Below are 21,067 nucleotides of genomic sequence, written 5' to 3' on the forward strand. Positions count from 1 at the left end.
AAGCCCGGAAAGTTCCCCACAATAGCGGGACCATTCCCCCGCTTACATAATTGGCGTCACGAACAGGATCCTATCCACAGGGTCCACCCCATTGGTTTACTGGTTGAATTCTAGTTGCACGGTCCAGGCCTGGTTGAGCACCCTACCATGGCTGGAATTGAAGAACTGCGGGCCCAGTTTGCTGAACTTCAGCGCAGATTATCAGACCAAGCTGAGGCATTACAGCAAGCTAGAACAGAACAGAGAGAAGCCTTATCACTGGCTAAGGCAGTGATAGACCAACAGGCAGCAGAAGCTAAGAAACCCCCTACTATTTATGTCCCACGGGAGCGGAAGGTCACAGAGTTTGGTGGCTTCCCGACAAGACCAGGAGACATTACGGTAGAGGAGTGGGTCAAGTCTGTGAAGGCAGCTCTGCGTGTGCTAAGAGTACCTGAAGAAGATCATGTAGACTTCATAGAGGAACACCTCAAGGGCCAGGCCAAGGCCACAGTAAAGTTCATGGCAGGGGCGGACAAAAAAAATGTGGAAAAGGTATTTGAACTCCTCCTAGAAGTGTATGGGGACAAGGTACCTATTGGAACCCGACTAAAGGAGTTCTTTGAGAGAAAGCAGGAGCCCGGTGAAACTATCCGGGCATATGCATATGACCTCCAGGAGAAAATGAGCAGAGTGGAGCGGCGAGACCCTCAGCGAGTTCCAGACCCAGATACGGTTCTGAAAGAGCAGTTAGTGCTGGGGCTCCAGGATGATTCCCTCCGCCGTGAAATGAAAAGGAGGTTTAAGGAAGAGCCCAGTAAGAAGTTCCATGAACTCATGCAGGCTGCTATTATGTGGTCAGAAGAAGAGGAAGTTCCTGTGGCAGAGACAGCCAAGACTAACCCCCATACACGAAGTGGCGGCCTTGTGAATGCAGCTGCTGGGGGAAAAGCTCTGCCCCAAACACAGCCAACATTGGAAAGCTTAAGTGAAGCTGTCCAAAAACTGGCGGTCCAGCAGGGGGAGATGCTGAAAGTGATGACTGAGGTGATGAAAGGAAAACCCCCCACTAATATGCCAAGATATCCAAGGGCCCCAGGATCCCGAAGATCTCCACTGAAGGACGAGCTGGGAAGATACATTTGTTATACTTGCGAAAGACCAGGACATACTAGCAGAGATTGTACACTGAGAAGGAGACTGGAGTCCCAGGCGCCTGAAATTCAAGAGGCACCGGGAGCAAGCAGCCAACCATCAAAAGGCCAAGTGGGGACTGAAGGGTTTCTGCGGCTGTCCCTAGGAAAAGGGCAGTGTGTCAGCAGCGAGGAAAAGGACCCTGATGATGTTAGTGTATTCAGCGACTTCTGTGGCCGAGCTTTCGGGGACTGCTTGACAGTGGATATAACCATAGCAGGGGTGAGAACCCGCTGTTTGATAGACACTGGCTCAGAAATCACCACTATTTCTGAATCATATTTCCGAAACTGCTTAAAAGAGAGAGATCTGACCATGCATAATACCCGATTTGTACAGCTAACGGCAGCTAATGGACTTGCCATCCCTGTGGTGGGGTGTCTTGAAGCTGATGTAGGGTACATGGGTCGAACAATCCCTGGGAAATGCATCTTTATCCTAAAGGACACAGCTTCAGGAAAGACTTTAATGGAGAACAGAGTACCGGGAATTCTCGGGATGAATATTATAAGAGAGCTGAAAGAATTACTGTTGGTAGGAGAAGGAACCCAGGAGATGAACCGTCACGGGCAGCCTAGGAAGGACGCTACACTGAAGCGGGTACTAGCCCAAGTGGAGAGACATGGACGTTTCCCGGGTCCAACGGGACAAATTGGCTATGTTAAGGTGGCAGGGAGACAGAAGGTGGTTATACCTCCCTGGAGTGAGAAGATTATTGATGGGCGCTGCCGGGTGCCAAGCGACTTTGATGGATACAGAGTGCTTGTTGAGCCAACACCTGGGGCCAGTCTCCCTAATGGGCTCCTGGTTGCAAATGTACTTGCTAATGCCAGCAAAGGAAAAGTGCCAGTCAGGCTGTTAAACTCAAGTAACAAGGCCATAAAGTTGTGGCCCCGAACCAGGGTGGCAGAGGTACACCGTCCTGAAGGAGTGGTGCCCCCAGTGGGGGTGGCCTTGGAAGAAAATGGGGATGAGCTGCGGGTGACAGAAGTAAAAAAAGGCAAACAGGTTATCACATCGCAAGCGGCACCTGATGGAGAGCTACCCATTCCAGTCCAAGTGGACCTCCAACAGCTAACCCCTACACAGGTTGGCCGTTTGCGGGTGCTACTGGAGAGACATCAAGAGGTCTTTTCCAGGGATGAGCGGGACTTTGGTTACACCACCACAGTGACACACCAAATAGCCACTGGAGATGCTGTCCCGATAAAACAGAGACACCGGCGGATCTCACCACGAGTGTTCCAGGAGGTAAAAAAACACATTCTGGACCTAGTGACTCAAGGTGTCCTTAAAGAAAGCCACAGTCCGTGGGCATCACCCGCAGTGATTGTAATAAAAAAAGATGGTGGGGTGCGATTTTGCTGTGACTACAGGAAACTGAATGAGGTAACGCACAAGGATGCCTACCCGCTACCCCGGGTGGAAGAGTCACTGGATGCATTAGGAAGTGCAAGAGTGTTTTCAACCCTCGATTTAACTTCTGGTTATTTCCAGGTTGCAGTGGAAGAACGAGACCGGAAAAAGACAGCAGTGACGACTCCGTTTGGGCTGTTTGAATGGACACGTATGCCATTCGGCTTGTGTAATGCACCTGCTACGTTCCAGAGACTAATGGAGGGGGTGTTAGGAGACTATATCTTAGACACTTTGCTGATATACCTGGACGATGTTATTGTGTTTTCCAAGGATTTTGAGAGTCATATGGAAAAATTGGACTTGGTTTTCACACGATTGAAGGAACATGGATTGAAGCTGAAGCCGAGTAAGTGCTGCCTCCTATGTGAAAAAGTCAAATTCTTGGGCCATGTAATTTCAAAGGATGGAATCCAGGTAGATGAAGAGAAGACCAGGGCGCTGGAAAATTGGCCGGTCCCCAAGAATGCCAAGCAAGTGCGGCAGGCTCTAGGTTTCATGAGCTATTACAGACGATTTGTTCCAAAGTTTGCGCACATTGCTGCACCACTATATGGACTAGTGGGCCAACCTGCCCAAAGGAAGGGAAGGGACCAATGTTTTGTGTGGGATGATGCCTGTCAGACAGCTTTTGACAAATTAAGACATCGGCTGATGTCACCACCTGTGCTTGCATATCCTGACTTTACCCTGCCATTTATAGTGACAACGGACGGGAGCCTGCACGGCCTAGGTGCGGTGCTCAGCCAGAAGCAAGAGGGGGCTGAGCGTGTGATCGCATATGCGAGCCGAGGGCTGAGGAGGTCAGAAAGAAATGACAAAAACTACAGTGCTTTTAAACTAGAACTGTTGGCCTTGAAGTGGGCTATCACTGAAAAATTTAAGGATTATTTAGTGTACTCTAAATTCACGGTAATCTCAGACCACAATCCACTCCGATACCTCGCAACGGCTAATTTAGGTGCAATTGAACACCGCTGGGTGGCCCAACTCGCTGAGTTCACTTTTGAAGTACAGTATAAACCTGGAAGGCAGAACATCAATGCTGACACCCTGTCTAGATTGCCTCTGGAGGAGGAATCAGAAGAGGGCGAAGATCTGGAGAAAGACTTCCTAGTCATTCCTGCAGATGTCGTGCGTACGTGTTTGTGGCTAGAGAATCCAAAGCCCGAAGACGAAGTGACGGTAAAGGATGCAGTACAAAACCTGGTAAAAGGGGAGAGCGCAATAATCTCGGGGTACTCATGGGAGGAGATTCAAACTCTGCAACGAGAAGGTGATGTTGGACCTGTCTTAGTGGCAGTCATAAGCCAAACGAGGCCAGACCGGAGATTTGGGGCCAGATACCCCCAGTCTAAGAAGCTAGCCAGACAGTGGGAACGACTTAGATTACATCGTGGAGTGCTGTTCCGGGTAACATATCATCCCCGAGATGGTGAAGAAGTGTGGCAGTTAGTGGTGCCTGTGTCACTCCGCCGTCAAGTTTATGAAGCCAGGCATGATCATGGGGGGCACTCTGGAGGTAATGAGGAGAAACTATTACTGGCCCACGATGGGTAGCGACGTGCAAGTGTGGATCCGTCAGTGCAAACGGTGTGCCTTAGCCAAGGATGTGTTTCCTCCCAACCGAGCCCCTTTGACCTGTACTAATGTGACTGCCCCAATGGAGGTCCTAGCGATGGATTACACACGGCTAGAGAGATCTTCAGAGGGGTATGAGAACATACTGGTTCTCACGGACATGTTCACCCGATTCACTGTTGCAGTTCCAACTAGAAACCAGACAGCGCGGACAACGGCTGAAGCCCTCATAAAACACTGGTTTGTGTACTATGGTTGTCCGGCACGGTTACACTCGGATCAGGGGAGGAATTTTGAATCAGAGGTGATATCTGAATTGTGTAAACTGTATGGCATAGCCAAAAGCCGAACAACACCCTATCACCCGCAAGGAAACGCTCAGTGCGAGAGATTTAACCGGACAATGCATGACATGCTAAGAACGCTCCCGCCAGAAAAGAAGCGAGCCTGGCAGGAACATCTCCCTGAGCTGGTGTTGGCCTATAACAGCCATGTCCATTCGTCGACAGGTTACGCTCCTTTTTATCTCATGTTTGGGAGGGATCCCAGGTTGCCATTGGATATTCTGGACAGAGAGGGCCCTGAGGAGGATGAGGTGACCAATTTGGATGACTGGGTCAAAGGTCACCATGACAGGCTGAAGATAGCCTGTGACGTTGCTCTCAATACAACTAAAGACACAGCCCGAAGTAGGAAAAGGACATATGATCGCAAGTCCAGTGGGGCTCTCATCAGGCCTGGTGACCGTGTACTAGTTTGTAACCATAGACACCGGGGGCGTAATAAAATACAGGACAAATGGGAGTCAAATCCCCACATTGTAGTCGCTCACAACAATCCCGAGCTACCAGTTTACACCATCCGGCCTGAACGAGGAGGTCCTGAGAGAGTAGTACATAGGGACCAGTTGAAACATTGCACTCTTAGTCCAGACAGGGACCATAGGAGGCGTAGATCAGTACACCACGAGGAGGCTGAAACCAATTGGGAAATGGTTCTAGTCCCACAAACCGAATACAGAGGGGGACAGAGTGGGGCAAACCCAAACCCTAACGAAAATGGCCAGATCCTTCAAACTGACCCAGTATTACCTGAGGATAGGGAAATAGAAAATATGGGTAACGAACCACCAGTCTTAAGAAGGTCCCAGAGGGCTAATAAGGGTGTACTTCCTGTTAGACTTAGAGATAATTATGTTATTGGTTCTATGTAGTGTTTTAATGAATATTGTTATGTATGGTATTAAGAAGTAGATGTGGAATGTTAAATATGTTAAATGTTCTTTTAATAATTGTTAATGGGTTGTTGATATAAAATGACGTGGGTATATGTTGTTACTATGGGGCCCGGATGTACCGGTGTAAATATTGTGGATGTGGCAGTATTTTAGCAAGGGGGAATGTAAGGGGACTGTTGCCCCCTTACTAACATTCAGTGGGGGTGTTTTGATTGGCTTGCTCCCAGTACTAAAAGGGGAAGGGTCGATGGCAAATCAGGAGCCTGAGACTGACAGTCCCCAGGAACAATGGCGAGAGGCCAATGCTCCAGATCAGCCTGATTGACAGGGCGGGCAGGCTAATCAGAGGGTCAGGAGGCCAGGGAGGTCCAGTCCTCCGTGTGAGCTGGAATTGCCTGGGTCAGACTGAGTGGGGCCGAGCTAAGGAGAGAGCAGGGGCCCAAGCTGAGCTGGAGAGCAGAACCGTGCCAGATCCAGAGGGGCCAGAGACGCAGCCACAGAGCCAGAGACGCAGCCCAGGGAGAGCAGATCGTGTGCTGGGAGCAGAGCCGCAGCCACAGAGCCAGAGACGCAGCCCAGGGAGAGCAGATCCTGTGCTGGGAGCAGAGACGCAGCCACAGAGCCAGGTGTGGTGAGCAAGTGGGGCCAGCCAAGGGGGGACCTTGGGCAAAGGGCCCAGCACAGAAAGACACCCCCAGACAAGGGCCCTTGCAGGCCAGACCAGGAGGGGGACCTTACCCTGACAGGGGGCTGACGCTGGGAAGAAGGGTCCCACCACTCAAAGCCCGGAGGTGTGTGGCCACCACCATTGCAAGTGTCCAACCCGCAGCATCCCTGCAGCACAGCCAGGGCCTGAGACGGAAATCTGGGACTAACAAGGAACAGACTGTGAAGTGCCCTGATGTCCAGAGACACTGTTTGTGATGTTCCCTGCCACAAAGCGGGATGATGTGTTTTCCTTTAACCTTTCCCATTTTTCCTTATTCTTTTCTTTAGATTGATTGTTAATTAAACAACTTGCATTTGTTTTAAATTGTATGGAATAATCAGTGGGTCAGGGAGGTGCCCAGTACAGAGAGAGTACCCCGGAGTGGGGACACCCTAGCCCCTGTCCTAGGTGACCACAGCAGGGTTGGGGGTCAAGCCCCCCAGGAATCCTGGGCCCAGCCTTGTTGGGGTTACGAGGACTCTGCCAGACAGGAGAGTGGAAGGGGAGTCCTCAAGGGCAGGGAGGCCTCTGGGTAAAGGAAGTGGGAGCGAGGACTCAGATCCTTTCGCTAGCCCACTTCACCGGGGTAGTGCAGAAGCCCGGAAAGTTCCCCACAATAGCGGGACCATTCCCCCGCTTACACATGCAAAATTAGTTGCAGAATCAGGGACCCTATCTTCAGCTTGTCTCCCTTCCCTAAGCCCCTTTATTTTTCTTTGCCTTCGTTATTCTGATGACTCACTGCTTTAATTTCTTTTATCAAACAATGTCTTTTCAAAACTGCTTTTTGTAACTTATCCCAGATACTGACCTCTGCCTTATATTTTTTAGTTCTGTAGTACGTTTTGAGTTACAGTTTCTATGCAAAAATGTACAAAGCAAAGTATGTTTGCTATGCACAGTTTGCATGTGAAGGCATGGTTAGTTTGTGAATCTGAATTCCACATTAGTCACATAGCTCTCAATCTGCCAGGCTTAAATGTGTGACACGGGCCTTAAACATGAGTAACAGAGACTCACAAGAAGAGTCAAACAAAAAGCAGAGGAGGAAGCTTGCAGTGAAGAAATAATTTTCTCTGATGTATATCAAGTTTACAATAGCTCAGTGATTTAGCACTATTTTACTGCAATAGGAATTGTACTCTGTTGGGAGGGAAGTACACAAATCAAGTTAGTATTCTCTAGAGTCCAATTCAGAGATCCTTACTCAATTTTAATACTCAGTCCATCTCAATTGAAATCACTGCCTTACTTCCTTCTGAACACTCATTTTCTGCTGATGAAAATAAATGACCTTTTCCTGCTCAATCTGAAGTCAAGAGAAGCAAGCTCACGTCTAGGGCCCTACCAAATTCATGGTCCATTTTGGTCAATTTCACGGTTATAGGATTTTAAAAATTGTAAATTTCATGATTTCAGCTATTTAAATCTGAAATTTCACCATGGTGTAATTGTAGAGAATCCTGGCACAAAAAGGAGTAGTGGGGTGCTCGCAGGTTATTGTACAGGGGGTTGCAGTACTGCTACCCTTACTTCTGCACTGCTGCTCGTGCACTGCCTTCAGAGCTTGGCAGCTGGAGAGCAGCAGTGGCTGGCCGGGAGTCCAGCTCTGAAGGCAGAGCTGCCACCAGGAGCAGCGCAGAAGTAAAGATGGCATAGTATGGTATTGCCACCCTTACTTCTGTGCTGTTGCTGGCGGCTGCTCTGCCTTCAGACCTAGGCTCCCGGCCAACAGCCACCAGTTGCTAGCCACCCAGTTCTGAAGGCAGCGCAGAAGTAAGGGTGGCAATACTGCAACCCCCCCAAAACAACCTTGTGACCCACCCTGCAACTCCCTTTTCGATCAAGATCCCTAATTTGAGAAACACTGGTCTCCTCTGTGAAATCTGTATAGTATAGGGTAAAAGCACACAAAAGACCAGATTTCACAGGCTGTGACGCGTTTTTCATGGCTGTGAATTTGGTAGGGCCCTATTCATGTCCAAACAACATCTGGTTGGATTTTCAGAGGCAATGGACAGTGGGAGCTCCAGGTGTGCAGTTTCTCTGAACACTGGCCTATTGCTGGCTATTCTATTGGTTTCAAACTGCACTGGGATTTTGCCTGCCCATAAGCCCAAGAAAAGGGAGGCAAATCATATAAATGATAGCTAAAGTGTCATAGCTATTAAAACTGAGTCCTCTCTTTTATTTTTTACTGGAAAGGGATACTTTAGCTTCCAAAGAGCTACAATTAATCACATTGCTGCTACTAATAGATGAAATCTCACTTAAGAATTTCTCAGATTTTATTTTCCCCCTTGAACAGTAAAGCTGGTAGAACTACCATGGAACATGCTGATTTTATTATTTCTTATTTCGGAGAAATTCTTTGCACACTTAAGACTCCCAATGAATTCACTGTGAGTTTTGGGTACACCAGGGCTGTAGGATCAGGCCCCCAAGTGTGTGAGAAATGTGAAATTATCATTTTTGAAAGCTATTTTTAGTGAGACCAAAGTGGAAATGTCAACTATAGCTACAAAAATCAATATGTTTTGACCACATTGTGGCTACAAAAAAGGATAGACCTAAATTCTGACCTATCTTTCCATCAACATAATACAGTGGTGGGGTGCCCTGATTATTCTAAATATATAGTAAAAAAAAAAAAAATTGCATCCATAAGAGAAAACACAAAAACAGACACATTTTTGTGAGGTTCAAACAATTTTGTGTGTGCTGGCACTGCAATAGCAATACCCAAGCTACACTAACACACACAATTTCCACAATTGTATTGTCACAGATTGTTAGTACAGACTTTTTTTTAGCATAAATTTTATTGGTTACTGTTAACTGAAGCAGACACATTAACCTGAGTTTTATTCAAGACCACAGAAAAAACCCTTTGCCAAAGAAAAACAGTAAATTTTTTTAATGTTTTATCTTTTAAATAGTGTCCCAAACCATCAAGATTATACACTTACACAGCATGAAAAATTAATTTACAGAGTTCTTTAACTAGCAGGAGAGATTTTTTATTTTTAGAAAATGAAAATTCACCCAGCTTGCTTGCTAACTTTTAGCCTTAAGTAACTATGTATGCTCCCCCAAAATTGTTCAGAATTAAAATGTCACCTGATCCTTAATTCAAGTTTTAGAAATTCAATGGACATTAAACTATAAGGAGTCTGTATTTTTAATGGGGTATTCTTTTTTTCAACATACAATTTATCATGCCTGTTTGAATTCTTTTCTAATCCTTTATAAAAGCTGAGCTGTTAACAGTTTATTGTTGCATAAAGTAAAGTATAAAATATATCTTTGGTTTTCAGTTTCCTAATAAAACCTATTTTACAGATTCAAACATTCCCTAATTATATGTTTTATATGCACAGATGATATAAACATATAATCTAGATAATATAAATAATGTGAACATTCAAGGATCATAATCTTATTCTATCAGCCAAAATTTGTGCTCCAAGAGCCATAATAATAATAATTAACAATGAACTGAAACATAATATTGTTTCAGTACACCCAGAGGCACCAACTGGTATCAGGCCCCTATTGTGCTAGTAGCTACAGCATACATGTAGTAAGAAACAGTTCCTGTTGCAAAGAGCTCACAATACAAATAGAAAAGACAGGCAAAGGGTCGAAGAAAGGAAGTATTCTCTTTCCCATTTTACAGATGAGAAACTGCAGCACAGAGAAATTTAGGCCAACAGTTTCAAATGTCACTAGGGATTTGGGGAGCTACCATTTTTGGGTGCCCAATTTAAAATGCCTGACAGAGGACTGATTTTCAGAAGGCAGGTGCTCAGCACTTTCTGAAAATCTGTCTCAAGATTTTCAAGCAGGACACCCAAAAATTGAGGCACCCAAAATCATTAGTCACTTCTGAACATTCAGGCCCAACTGACTTGCCAAAGTCACACACAGTCTGAGCCACAGCCAAGAACTGAACCTATATTTCCGTAACCCCAGTCGAGAACCTTAGCCATAAAACCATAATTTCTTCTCAGTTACATACAATTAGCTGTTATGATCATTTTTTCTTTCAGACCAGACTAGATTTATCAGCCATTTATAACACATACTTCAATCACATATAGGTAAAAGAAATGCCAGCAGCAGAGACTATTTTGTATATGTGACCAAGGATTTCATTGTTGTTCCCCCTATGCAGTTGAGTGATATATAGCAAGGTATCCATTAGATGCTCCATTGCCATTAATTACCTTGATATTGCTGAAACATTCAGAAAAGGTGAAACCCATTGCACAGTGGTTAATAGAGACATATATTGTGCCCAGGACTAGGGTTGGCCCCCTGTACAAAGTGAATTTCAATCAAATATTATAAGGAAAGGCGTTTCTGTTGAGTGTCTCATTTTAATTATACAGATGGCTCAACTCTAAATACTAATTGTGTCAAGCTATTAATTTTCTTCCCACCCAATCCAAAATAAGCCAGGTATTTATTTGCAGCTGTTTATTCAACACCCTTTCAAAGTGATTGGTCTGTAAGATCTATCCAATGCTGTAATTTACTATACTTCAGATTACGAAGGAGGGAAGATTTCTCAAGACCCTTCCATGAAATACATTAATAAATACTGTCAAAATGTTTTGTTTCTCAAATCACTATGGTCCCAGTTCTGCAGGCAATATTCTCATTGATTTCAGAACTGGAGGATAAGCCCTTACAAAATGATTTTCCCCTTTCCTCCCCAAGGACTTTCCAGTTCAGCCCATTTCAGATTATTGCTGTCTGGTTGAAAAATTAAGACTGTTTGTTCTCAGTCCGCAAGGGACACATATACACACACCTGCATAGAGCAATTGGCTCCTGTAACAAAAAGCTCTTCCTGCTGAGTCTTTTCCTTTCCAAAAAGCACAGCAGGAGTGGCTGAAGTCAACAATGAAACAAACAGTGCCATCTGCTAGATGAACAACACTCTTACCCAAAAGTATCAATAGAGGGAGAAAGTGAAAAATCAAAATATTATCATCATGACTGTTTATGCCAGGCCACAAGTTAGCTAGGAACGGACAAATAAAATACACAGTCCCTGCCTTGAAGAATTTATCATCTTAGATGTATGATAATAGAAACGATATTATAACATGAGTGATAGCAACACACAATATGGTCAAAAAGAGGAAAGGGAAGACATGGGTAACAACAGTGAACTACATGGCTAAACCTGTGTTTTCTTCTTCAAGAAGCACCATGTCCTAATGGCAAAGGGAGTTTCTGATATCTCTGCTCCAATGGTGCTGTAGCCTATTCCACAGGAGAAAACTCCTATTCCCCAATAGGATGATGGGGGAAACTTCATGGAGATGTCTTCTCTCATAGCTCCCTTCCACTGTGAGGCACTCGGATAGAATGGGAATGGTAAGTCCCTAAGATAGATAGGCATACTTGCAATGGCCTTAACAGCTGAGATAATGACTAGATGACACTGCTCTAATGTGACCCAAGGTTAATTGATTATAGATTATAAAGGCAGAAGGAACCACTGTGGTCAGCTAATCTGATCTCCTGTATAATATAAGCCATAGGACTTTGCTGAGTACTATCTTCCCAATTTCCATCTATCAACATGCATTCCCTGTAGAGAAATGGTAATATAAAACTGCCCTGTATAAACATTCAGGTCCCAAACAAGCAGATATGTTTTGCTTTTTAGAAGATCTGGCCATCAGGTTGTTTTAATTTCAATTGGTTAAAAAAAAACAGAATGTTTGCATTATTTAATAGATAAACTAAAATGTTGTTTGTATTAAAAAAAGACACAAGACTTACAAAACTATCTTGAGAAGACACAATAAAAATATAAGTTAATTATGTAAATGAAAAGAATGCTGGACCGATATACAAGGTACAAAGAAAATGCATTAGTAATAAACTTTTCTCTGTGGAAGAATCATTAAAAATTCCTCTACAATTTAAATAAAAACCATGCCAGGAAACTAATTCTGAGATGATTTTAATCATAGGTTTTTAAAGCCCTGCACTATTCATTTAATATAGGAGGAATTAAAGAAAGTATGTCTGTGAAAGAGGAAATAAATTGGCACTTGAAGAAATAAAATTGCTGAGGCTGGAATTTTAAAATTGAAAACGGTACTTATGTTATTCAACACATTTTGTAAGTTCACATGGGATTTTTTTTACATATAAGTTGTCAATTTTATATGAAATCATAAATCAATTTTTAGGGACAACTCCCTTTGATTTCAGAGGGAATCCATGTGTGCATTCATGGCAGATTGTGGATCTACATGTTTATGGAACAGTTAACTGTTTATTTGGCCATTCTCTCATAATCCTCAGCCTGCTTTCAATACCTGGTTCATGTATTAGCACTTAACCATATACCTCCACCATGAACAATTTATTTTCTCCCAAGGAAGAACTGGAATAACACCACTGAAAACCTTTATCTGCAGCTGTTAATATAAGCAGCAGTGGGCACCTCTCTTAATCCTTGGAGTATTTCAATATTAAGTTGCAGCTAGCAAGGGATGTGAAGGGTAACAAGAAGGGTTTCTACAAGTAAGTTAGCAACAAGAAGGTCAGAGAAAGTGGGACCCTTACTGAATGGGGGAGGCAACCTAGTGACAGATGATGTGGAAAAAGTTGAAGTACTCAATGCTTTTTTTGCCTCGGTCTTCACGGACAAGGTCAGCTCCCAGACTGCTGCACTGGGCAGCACAGTATGGGGAGGAGGTGAGCAGCCCTCAGTAGTGAAAGAACAGGTTAAGGACTATTTAGAAAAGCTGGATATGCACAAGTCCGTGGGGCCAGATGCAATGCATCCAAGGGTGCTGAAGGAGTTGGCTGATGTGATTGCAGAGCCATTGGCCATTATTTTTGAAAACTCGTGGCAATTGGGAGAGGTCCCAGATGATTGGAAAAAGCAAATATAGTGCCCATCTTTAAAAAAGGGAAAAAGGAGAATCCAGGAATTACAGACTGGTCAGCCTCACCTCAGTCCCTGGAAAAATCATGGAACAGGTCCTCAAGGAATCTATTTTGAAGCAACTGGAGGAGAGGAAGGTGATCAGGAACAGTCAACATGGATTCACCAAGGGCAAGTCATGCCTGACCAACCTGATTGCCTTCTATGATGAGATAACTGGCTCTGTGGATATGGGGAAAGCAGTGGACGTGATATACCTCGACTTTAGCAAAGCTTTTGATATGGTTTCCCACAGTATTCTTGCCAGCAAGTTAAAAAGGTATGGATTGAATGGACTATAAGGTGGACAGAAAGCTGGCTAGATTGTCAGGCTCAACAGGTAGTGATCAATGGCTCGATGTCTAGCTGGCAACCGGTATCAAGCAGAGTGCCCCAGGGGTGGGTCCTGGGCCGGTTTTGTTCAACATTTTCATTAATGATCTGGCTGATGGGATGGATTGCACCCTCGGCAAGTTCGCAGATGACACTAAGCTCGGGGGAGAGGTAGATACACTGGAAGGTAGGGATATGGTCCAGAGTGACCTAGACAAATTGGAGGATTGGGCCAAAGAAATCTGATGAGGTTCAACAAGGACAAGTGCAGAGTCCTGCACTTATGACGAACGAATCCCATGCACCGCTACAGGCTGGGGACCGACTGGCTAAGCAGCAGTTCTGCAGAAAAGGACCTGGGGATTACAGAGGATGAAAAGTTAGATATGAATCAGCAGTGTGCCCTGGTAGCTAAGAAGGCTAATGGCATATTGGGCTGCATTATTAAGAGCATTGCCAGCAGATCGAGTGAAGTGATTATTCCCCTCTATTCGGCACTGGTGAGGCCACATCTGGAGTACTGCGTCGAGTTTTGGGCCCCCCACTACAGAAAGGATGTGGACAAATTGGAGGGAGTCCAGCAGAGGGCAACAAAAATGATTAGGGGACTGGGGCACATGACTTATAAGGAGAGGCTGAGGGAACTGGGCTTATTTAGTCTGAAGAAGAGGAGAGTGAGGAGGGATTTGATAGCAGCCTTCAACTACCTGAAGGGGGGTTCCAAAGAGGATGGAGCTAGGCTGTTCTCAGTTGTGGCAGATGACAGAACAAGAAGCAATAGTCTCAAGTTGCAGCGCAGGAGGTCTAAGTTGGATATTAGGAAAAACTATTTCACTAGGAGGGTGGTGAAGCACTTACTTAGAAAAGTGATGGAATATCCATCCTTAGAGATTTTTAAGGCCCGGCTTGACAAAACCTTGGCTGGGATGATTTAGTTGGGGTTGGTCCTGCTTTGAGCAGGGGATTGGACTAGATGACCTCCTGAGGTCTCTTCCGACTCTAATGTTCTATGATTCTGTGATTCTATTATCATCTTAAGAATAGATGGTAAAGCAGGAAATGAATTTGTTTATGAACTCAAACTTTGGTATCCTGTATTGCACATGTCAGTTTTCATTAACCATCAACAGGAAGCATAGACTTCCTCGTATCACTAGCAGCATAAACCTAATGAAAGATTATTTTTTCACAGGAAATATCAGAATACTGTAATCTCAGTAGGGTTTGCCATCTATGTTATGGCTATTGGGTGGCAGTAAAGTTTGAACTGTAACTGGGTGTCTTTCACTACAGTGATAATGTTATTGGTTCCTGTAGTGAGGCGGTGTGGCTCCCCGCCGCCCCAGAGAGGGACGACCCCTTCTGGACACCAGAGTAGGCGGAGCTAGGGAGCTCTGAGCCCGCCCCTCAGAGGGTCAGGCAGCGCCCCGGAAGTACAAAGGCTCGACCTCAGCACCCACTGGAGAGACAGACGCCGGGGAGGCCAGACGCCTCCGGCCTAGCCCGCGACTGGGAAGCCCCTGCCGCCCTGGGTGCACCCAAGGACTGGCCTGACCTGCCCCTCGCCCACTACCCGGAGGAAATGCCAGATCTGCCTCTCGTCAATTACCCCGAGGAACCCATGGTGCTGGACCCCCCCGGAGGACACCATCGTGACTCAAGTACCACAAGAGGGGGAGTCTGGAAGTAGCTCGGGGGCAGCCAACCCTAGTCTGGCTGCAGCACTGCCAGAGCCCATGTCAGTGTGTTGCGGCCAGGATCCCCACTGACTCAGCAGCAGGTCTTCTGCCGCTGCTAGGGCCCAGGGCTGGGACGCAGTGGAGTGGGAGGGCCTGCGTCCCCCCTGCCACCCAACCCGTGGGTGGCAGTCTCCCCCTCTCCCAGGCCCTTTGGAGGCCTGGGCTCATTGCTACTGTTTGCATTGCTACTTCTCAGCCCTGCCTGAGGGCCTGAGCACCTGACTCACTGTTGCCCCACCCGGACCTAGGGCCCAGGCTTACTGTGTTTATTTCAGTTGCCGCAAGAGCCGCCGAGGGAGACTCCCACAGTCGGACTAATTCCCCCAAGACATCAACAGTGAGGCGGTGTGGCTCCCCGCCGCCCCGGAGAGGGACGAGCCCCGGCTAACCTCTTTACACTTCCTTTGAATGCGGAAGAGAAGAGCAGTTTGTTGTTGTTGTTTTTCATACTAGATAGTGGCAACTGAGTGTATAGAAAGGTGAACAACAAGCTCTGAATTTGCCATTTAGGCAGAGATGGAGGAGGAGGAATTGTTACAGGCCTACATCAGACTGTTAGCTGGCTGGCTGAGGTGGTTCCCTATTGACAAGTGGATATAGTGTCAAACTCAAGAGCTAAGACAAAGCAAATTCAAACTAGAGATCTCTTTCAGACCTGAAATGTACAGAGAAGGCCAGATTCCCTATGCAGCTACTCATCTTTGCACCAATCAGGTGGCACAAAGGAGGTATAATCCATCCAGAAATGTCCAACAGAGAATTATCCTGTTGGAGGCAAACTCCTGGGCGTTGCAAGTGTGCTGAAACTAGGTCCTTTACCTGAGCACTTCCTTCCCCCAGTGTTGGAGGGGTCATAAAGGGAAGGGGTGTCCCAGAGATGTTCTCTACTATGCCGCTCCTCTACTGGCATAACTGGATCCCTTATGGCTCTCTTGCCCCCAGTTTCTACACTGAGTGGAGTTCTAGCACAGGAGAGCATCTGGCCCAGGGAGTCCTGTTTCCCCGCATGTGCATTATTGCATCATCGCAAGTAGTGTCACCTAATGCTTTGTGTCATGTCTCTTCTATGTTTTATATGGCATTAAGCACAATCAGTATTATTAATAACAGTTTAAATCATGTAAAAAAGGTAAGTTTCAGGTGTACTAAAATCCTGATGCAAAACCATTATTTAAGGAAACGGGCCACACCACGATTAGCAATAGTTAACTTTATTTTGTAGCTTATTTATTTAGGGATAGATCAGCTCAGATACAGGATCTAGTTCTCAGTAAAGTCCTGTTTCTATTTACCTAATCTGATAGCTGCGCTGACCAAGGTACAGGAACATCAAATAATTTGTGACACTGGCTCATTGAATGAGCTGGGACATTTCAGGTTAAAATCCAAGATTCTCCTTCCTCCCACTGTTAAGCACCCGGTAATACAGCGTGCCTGGACAGAAATCAAGGGGCTAGGAATCCTTTAAGGAACTGCTTTTAACGTAATCAAAAGGTTGGTCCTGTGGTTAAGGCACTAAACTACAATGCAGGAGTTGAAGGTTCAGTTTCCTTTGTGACCTTAGACAGGGCAATTTAGGTTTAATTTCAATGAGAATCATGTGGCTAAATGCCCTAGCGTGCTTTGGAAATCTCAGCCCCTGTTTCTCTGTGCCTCAGATCCCCATCTGTGAAGTGGGGATAATATAAGCTTCCCTTTCTCCCACTTTGTCTGTCTTGTCTATATAAATTGCAAGCTCTTCAGAGCAGCGACTATATGTGCATACGGGACCCCAAACTCAATGGGGGCCTCTAGCTGCCACACTGTATTCCAAATACATATAGTGGAAGGTTTTCTTAAAACAAATGTTATTTTAAAACAAATCAAATCTAATCAAATCAAATCAAAGGTTAGAAAAGATCTAGCATCTGAACTTCTGGCTCTAGGTTCAAGTGTCGCTTTAATAAATTACTGCAGTTATAAATAAATCTTTCTTTAGTGTAAAAGCTCCCACCACTTAGCCCTTCTTACTTGATGCCTGTAAATGTGGTTGTTAAACTGTAAACCTTTCATAAAGTAGCACAGGCCTTGAATATCATCTCAGTACTTTTCCCAGTAAACATGACATCAAAAACCCTAATTGTTTTAAAGCTATGAGGCTATAAAGTTCTCTTTACATTCATTCCATTATCTCTGTGGCACCTGCTGTAAATACATCTGAGTTTAATTGATGGTCTCTAAACAATCACTGTTTATATTCACCTTGGAGCTGCTTGAGCATGAAGATAATAGTTAATGTTTGTTGTCCTGTAATATCTTGGATGTCACTCAGATTCAAACAAAATGGAAACTTGTTCTTACAGGGGCTAGCAGGAAATTCCAACCCCAACTACACTCACTCGTTGACTGACTCCTGTTAGCTCTTCTCCCCTTAACTCTTCATTCAGAGCATTCTGTAGTCCTCCTCCTCCTATGTTTTATATTCAAGCATTGAAATCTGTATTGCACTTCAATAATTCAGGCCACCCTCAAGCAACAGGAAAACACGGATAGCATATCTTGGCCTAGGTTATCCCATCCTGCAGTAAAACCCATGGGAGTGATATCCGGGGAAATAAATCGCTACAAGGACTCTTTCCACCCCCCACAGGTTTGCCCCTGTGGAAAAAGCTGAAGGGCCAACTCCTGTGCCTGACATATTCCAGGGATCAACAGTCAGCCAGGATCATCTGCACAGAGACTCCGTGCCTCTGCACTAATTCCCGGGTTCCTGGCAAAAGAGATTTCATGGAACTGCACTCTTCTGGCCTTGACTGCTCTGGGGCCCCAGAATGGATTCCAGCGAAGAGATAATACAGCCCGGGGCTCTTCCCGCTTCCCACGCATTGACCTTGGAACAAATGAATACTCTCCAGAGTGAGGGAAACTATGCTGCATAGATGACTGACACGTACTTCCATGCAGGAGGGAGAGATCATCTTTATAAAGAGCTGGGCAGCATGAGCTAGACCCTTAAGAGGGCTACATTCCACTCTAATTTCATTGCTCAACTTCCAATGGGAGTTTTTCCACAAAAAGACGGAGTAAAAGAAATATGATCCCCGTGGCATTAGCAGTTTTGGAATCTAGTCCTCCAAGAGAAATATGTTCTGTGGCAGAAAGGGAGTGATCTCTGAAGGATTTTAATGTTGCTAAGTATAAAAAAACAACCCACATGCACATCATTTGGATTTGCTTCATTATGGGGTCTCTTTTCACCTCAGTGGTTCTGCTCAGCTGACATGTTAACATCAGTGAATTTTATACACATGGCTAGAGGGGGAAATATACCCCTTTAAGCTTTTGCATCCAGCCCAGAAAAATTGCTAAGCACACAGAGTAACTCTGCCAGTGGATGCATGATCTGCATTCAAAGTCAGTTATTTAGATAGGAACTGAATGTGCATCCAAAGGCAGATCTGTCACACCTTGGTGACAGTAAAACTTAATTGTAGCTACCATACTTCTTTCATTTGTGTTTGCATTTTAGGGACTGATCTACCTTCCCATTGAAGTTAATGGGAGTTGGATCAGGCCTTTAATGTCCATCACCTAATAACTATTTCCTTTTTATATTTTTAAATGATCACAAAATTTAAATCCACATGCTTTTTTATTTAATGGGAGAAAAAAATCCCAGGGCGGCTGTGGTTTCCTATATCAGTTAGTTACCTTAAATTAGCTCGTGCAGTATTGCAGAGGTGTAGAATCCTGAATTATGGAATTTTTAACAACAAATGGGCTATGCAGTCATAACTATATCCAGGAAAAACATAGTTAACACTGTAAGAAACCCCCCCTGCTACCTATAATAGACCTGTAGAATAACTGGCAATTGCTTCTTCCGATAGCTATCAACTATAAACTCCCTAATCAGAGAGGAAGATGTCAGATTGCACCAAGTGATTGTGACAAAGTGCCACACTTCACAGGGAGCTGCAGATTTGTGGAAAATACACAATAAAGGCACAGTTGTTGCCAAAATATCTGGTTACATAATAACCTTATTCTAATTAATGCAAATAAAAATCAAAAAGCTTCAGTCTATGCACTGGACTGTAATATTTCTGTTGTGACTTGAGTGAAAACATTAACATTAAAAAGTGGTGATTTTAGCTGTGAGGGTTTTTCTCTTCTTTCCATTAGGGAACCGATGCCTGACAAATTCCAGTCCTTGATTTATCACATTTCACAGAAAAATGCAGCTAATTGCAAAATATGACTATATTTACAATACAGTTATTCTATCCCAGAGTGGTTTAAGCACCTGTGAAATCCAATGGCTGAGGAAAACTACTGTACCACAGTTTCCCTTTTATTATTGCAGTAATTCAATACATATACTTTCCTGGACAGTGTCATTTTATCTGATCCAACTTAGATCTTTGCTGCTGAAACACTAAGAAATTACTTTTTTTAATGTTTTACTTGCTCTATATCAGGAGGTTTCATAACACAGCTACTAAAATATTCACAGAAAATATATTTTTATTAAAAATACTGATTTGATTTCATCATTTTTCTATAATTATTACATCTTTTTGTATTTGTTACTTTCTCAATACGTGTGTATTAAAATTGCATTTTCACCAAATTTGTTTATCTTTAACACAAAGTTAGCAGCTACATTTATTGTACCTTAGTAAGGGACTCCCCACTTATTCAATTTGATGGAATCCACTCGCTACCCAATATAAAAGTAAAGTAAGATATACATCTAGATATGGGGGGGGGACACACACACCAAATTATATATTTTTTCATGCACTAAATGCCATTCTGTCTTTGGATACAGCTGCACAACTTCCATTTACTTCAGTTCAAATCATGCATCCAAGGGTCATTTGGCCCTAGCTCTGTTACTATAAAATTCTTACATAAAAATAATTAAAAACATAATTCTATCCTCCACACCTATTTGATTAAAAGAACTTAAAGAAACCGCTAAAGAAGGAACCATGAAAAATTCACAAGGTTTGCTTTCCAAGCTTGAAAAGAAATGCTTGTCTTTGACAATGTTCTGAAGAATGCACTCAAGTCAGCAAACAATCTATAATACAACCCTGAAGAAAATGCTTTCAAACTTTCCTCCCTCCTTGTCTTTGTTATAATCCCAGTGCAAACAGGCTAAAGTTAGCCTGCCCTGCTCATATATGCTTATCCTAGTCAAACTACTTATCTAGGTTTGCTCCTTAAAGGCTGTTACACAAGGACCTCAGCACTGATCCCATTCCAGGAATGTGGTTGTAACTAGGATCTCTAAAAATAGAAGGGAAAGGAAAAATTGGAAATAAAACTCAAATAAATTGAAGTCAGTGAGCACTCATGTGAGTCCCTTGTTAACAGAGTCAGATTTCGGTCCCTTTAAAGGAGAAGCTAAATTTTAATTTTAAGAGAGCCCTCTAGTCCTTTTCCCTGTAAAGATAGTCATGAAAATGTAAATCAATGAAAAGTGATTGCTAGGATTATAAAGGAGTATGCAGTTGGGGGCTCCATTTCCATAGCCAGAGGCTGGAGAGGACAAAGATTCTCTCCAACACATCATTTTTATATAAAACAAGTCCGTTGTATTTGGACTGTAGCCCAATCACCCTGCTAGGCCTTTCGGTCAGCCTGGTGCAATATGGTATGTTTACGGTAGTAAGAAATTGCTTGCATTTGGAGGGGAAGTGACAAAATGCCAGAATACTAAAGCCAACTCTTGTTAAAATTTTCAGCTCCCTCTCTGGGTAGGTACACTGACTGCAACCGTGACAGCTACTGCAAGGGGAACTCCCTTGTATCTCCCATCAGTGCCTCTAGGTCCACAAAGAGGACACACCTGTGACTTTGTGCAGTCTATATGGTTTTATAAAAACATGATAATAAGTGAATATAATGTAACTGGGATAGTTTTATAA

The 21,067-nt window shown here is 44.1% G+C and overlaps 2 protein-coding genes across 2 annotated transcripts in view; one reads left to right on the forward strand and one right to left on the reverse strand.

Moving 5' to 3' along the window:
- LOC113406219 (E3 ubiquitin-protein ligase Midline-1) overlaps positions 1 to 21,067 on the reverse strand; it is a 354,834-nt gene that overhangs the window by 316,219 nt on the left and 17,548 nt on the right. The window lies entirely within an intron of this gene.
- On the forward strand, positions 1,006 to 4,091 carry LOC113406182. Its single transcript, XM_029910933.1, has 2 exons — positions 1,006 to 4,002; positions 4,086 to 4,091. Exons 1-2 carry the CDS (start codon positions 1,006 to 1,008, stop codon positions 4,089 to 4,091), a joined length of 3,003 nt encoding a protein of 1,000 aa, XP_029766793.1.

This window comes from Terrapene carolina, unplaced genomic scaffold, assembly GCF_002925995.2.
Source record: "Terrapene carolina triunguis isolate 2854851 unplaced genomic scaffold, T_m_triunguis-2.0 Scaffold23, whole genome shotgun sequence".
Lineage (NCBI taxonomy): Eukaryota > Metazoa > Chordata > Testudines > Emydidae > Terrapene > Terrapene triunguis.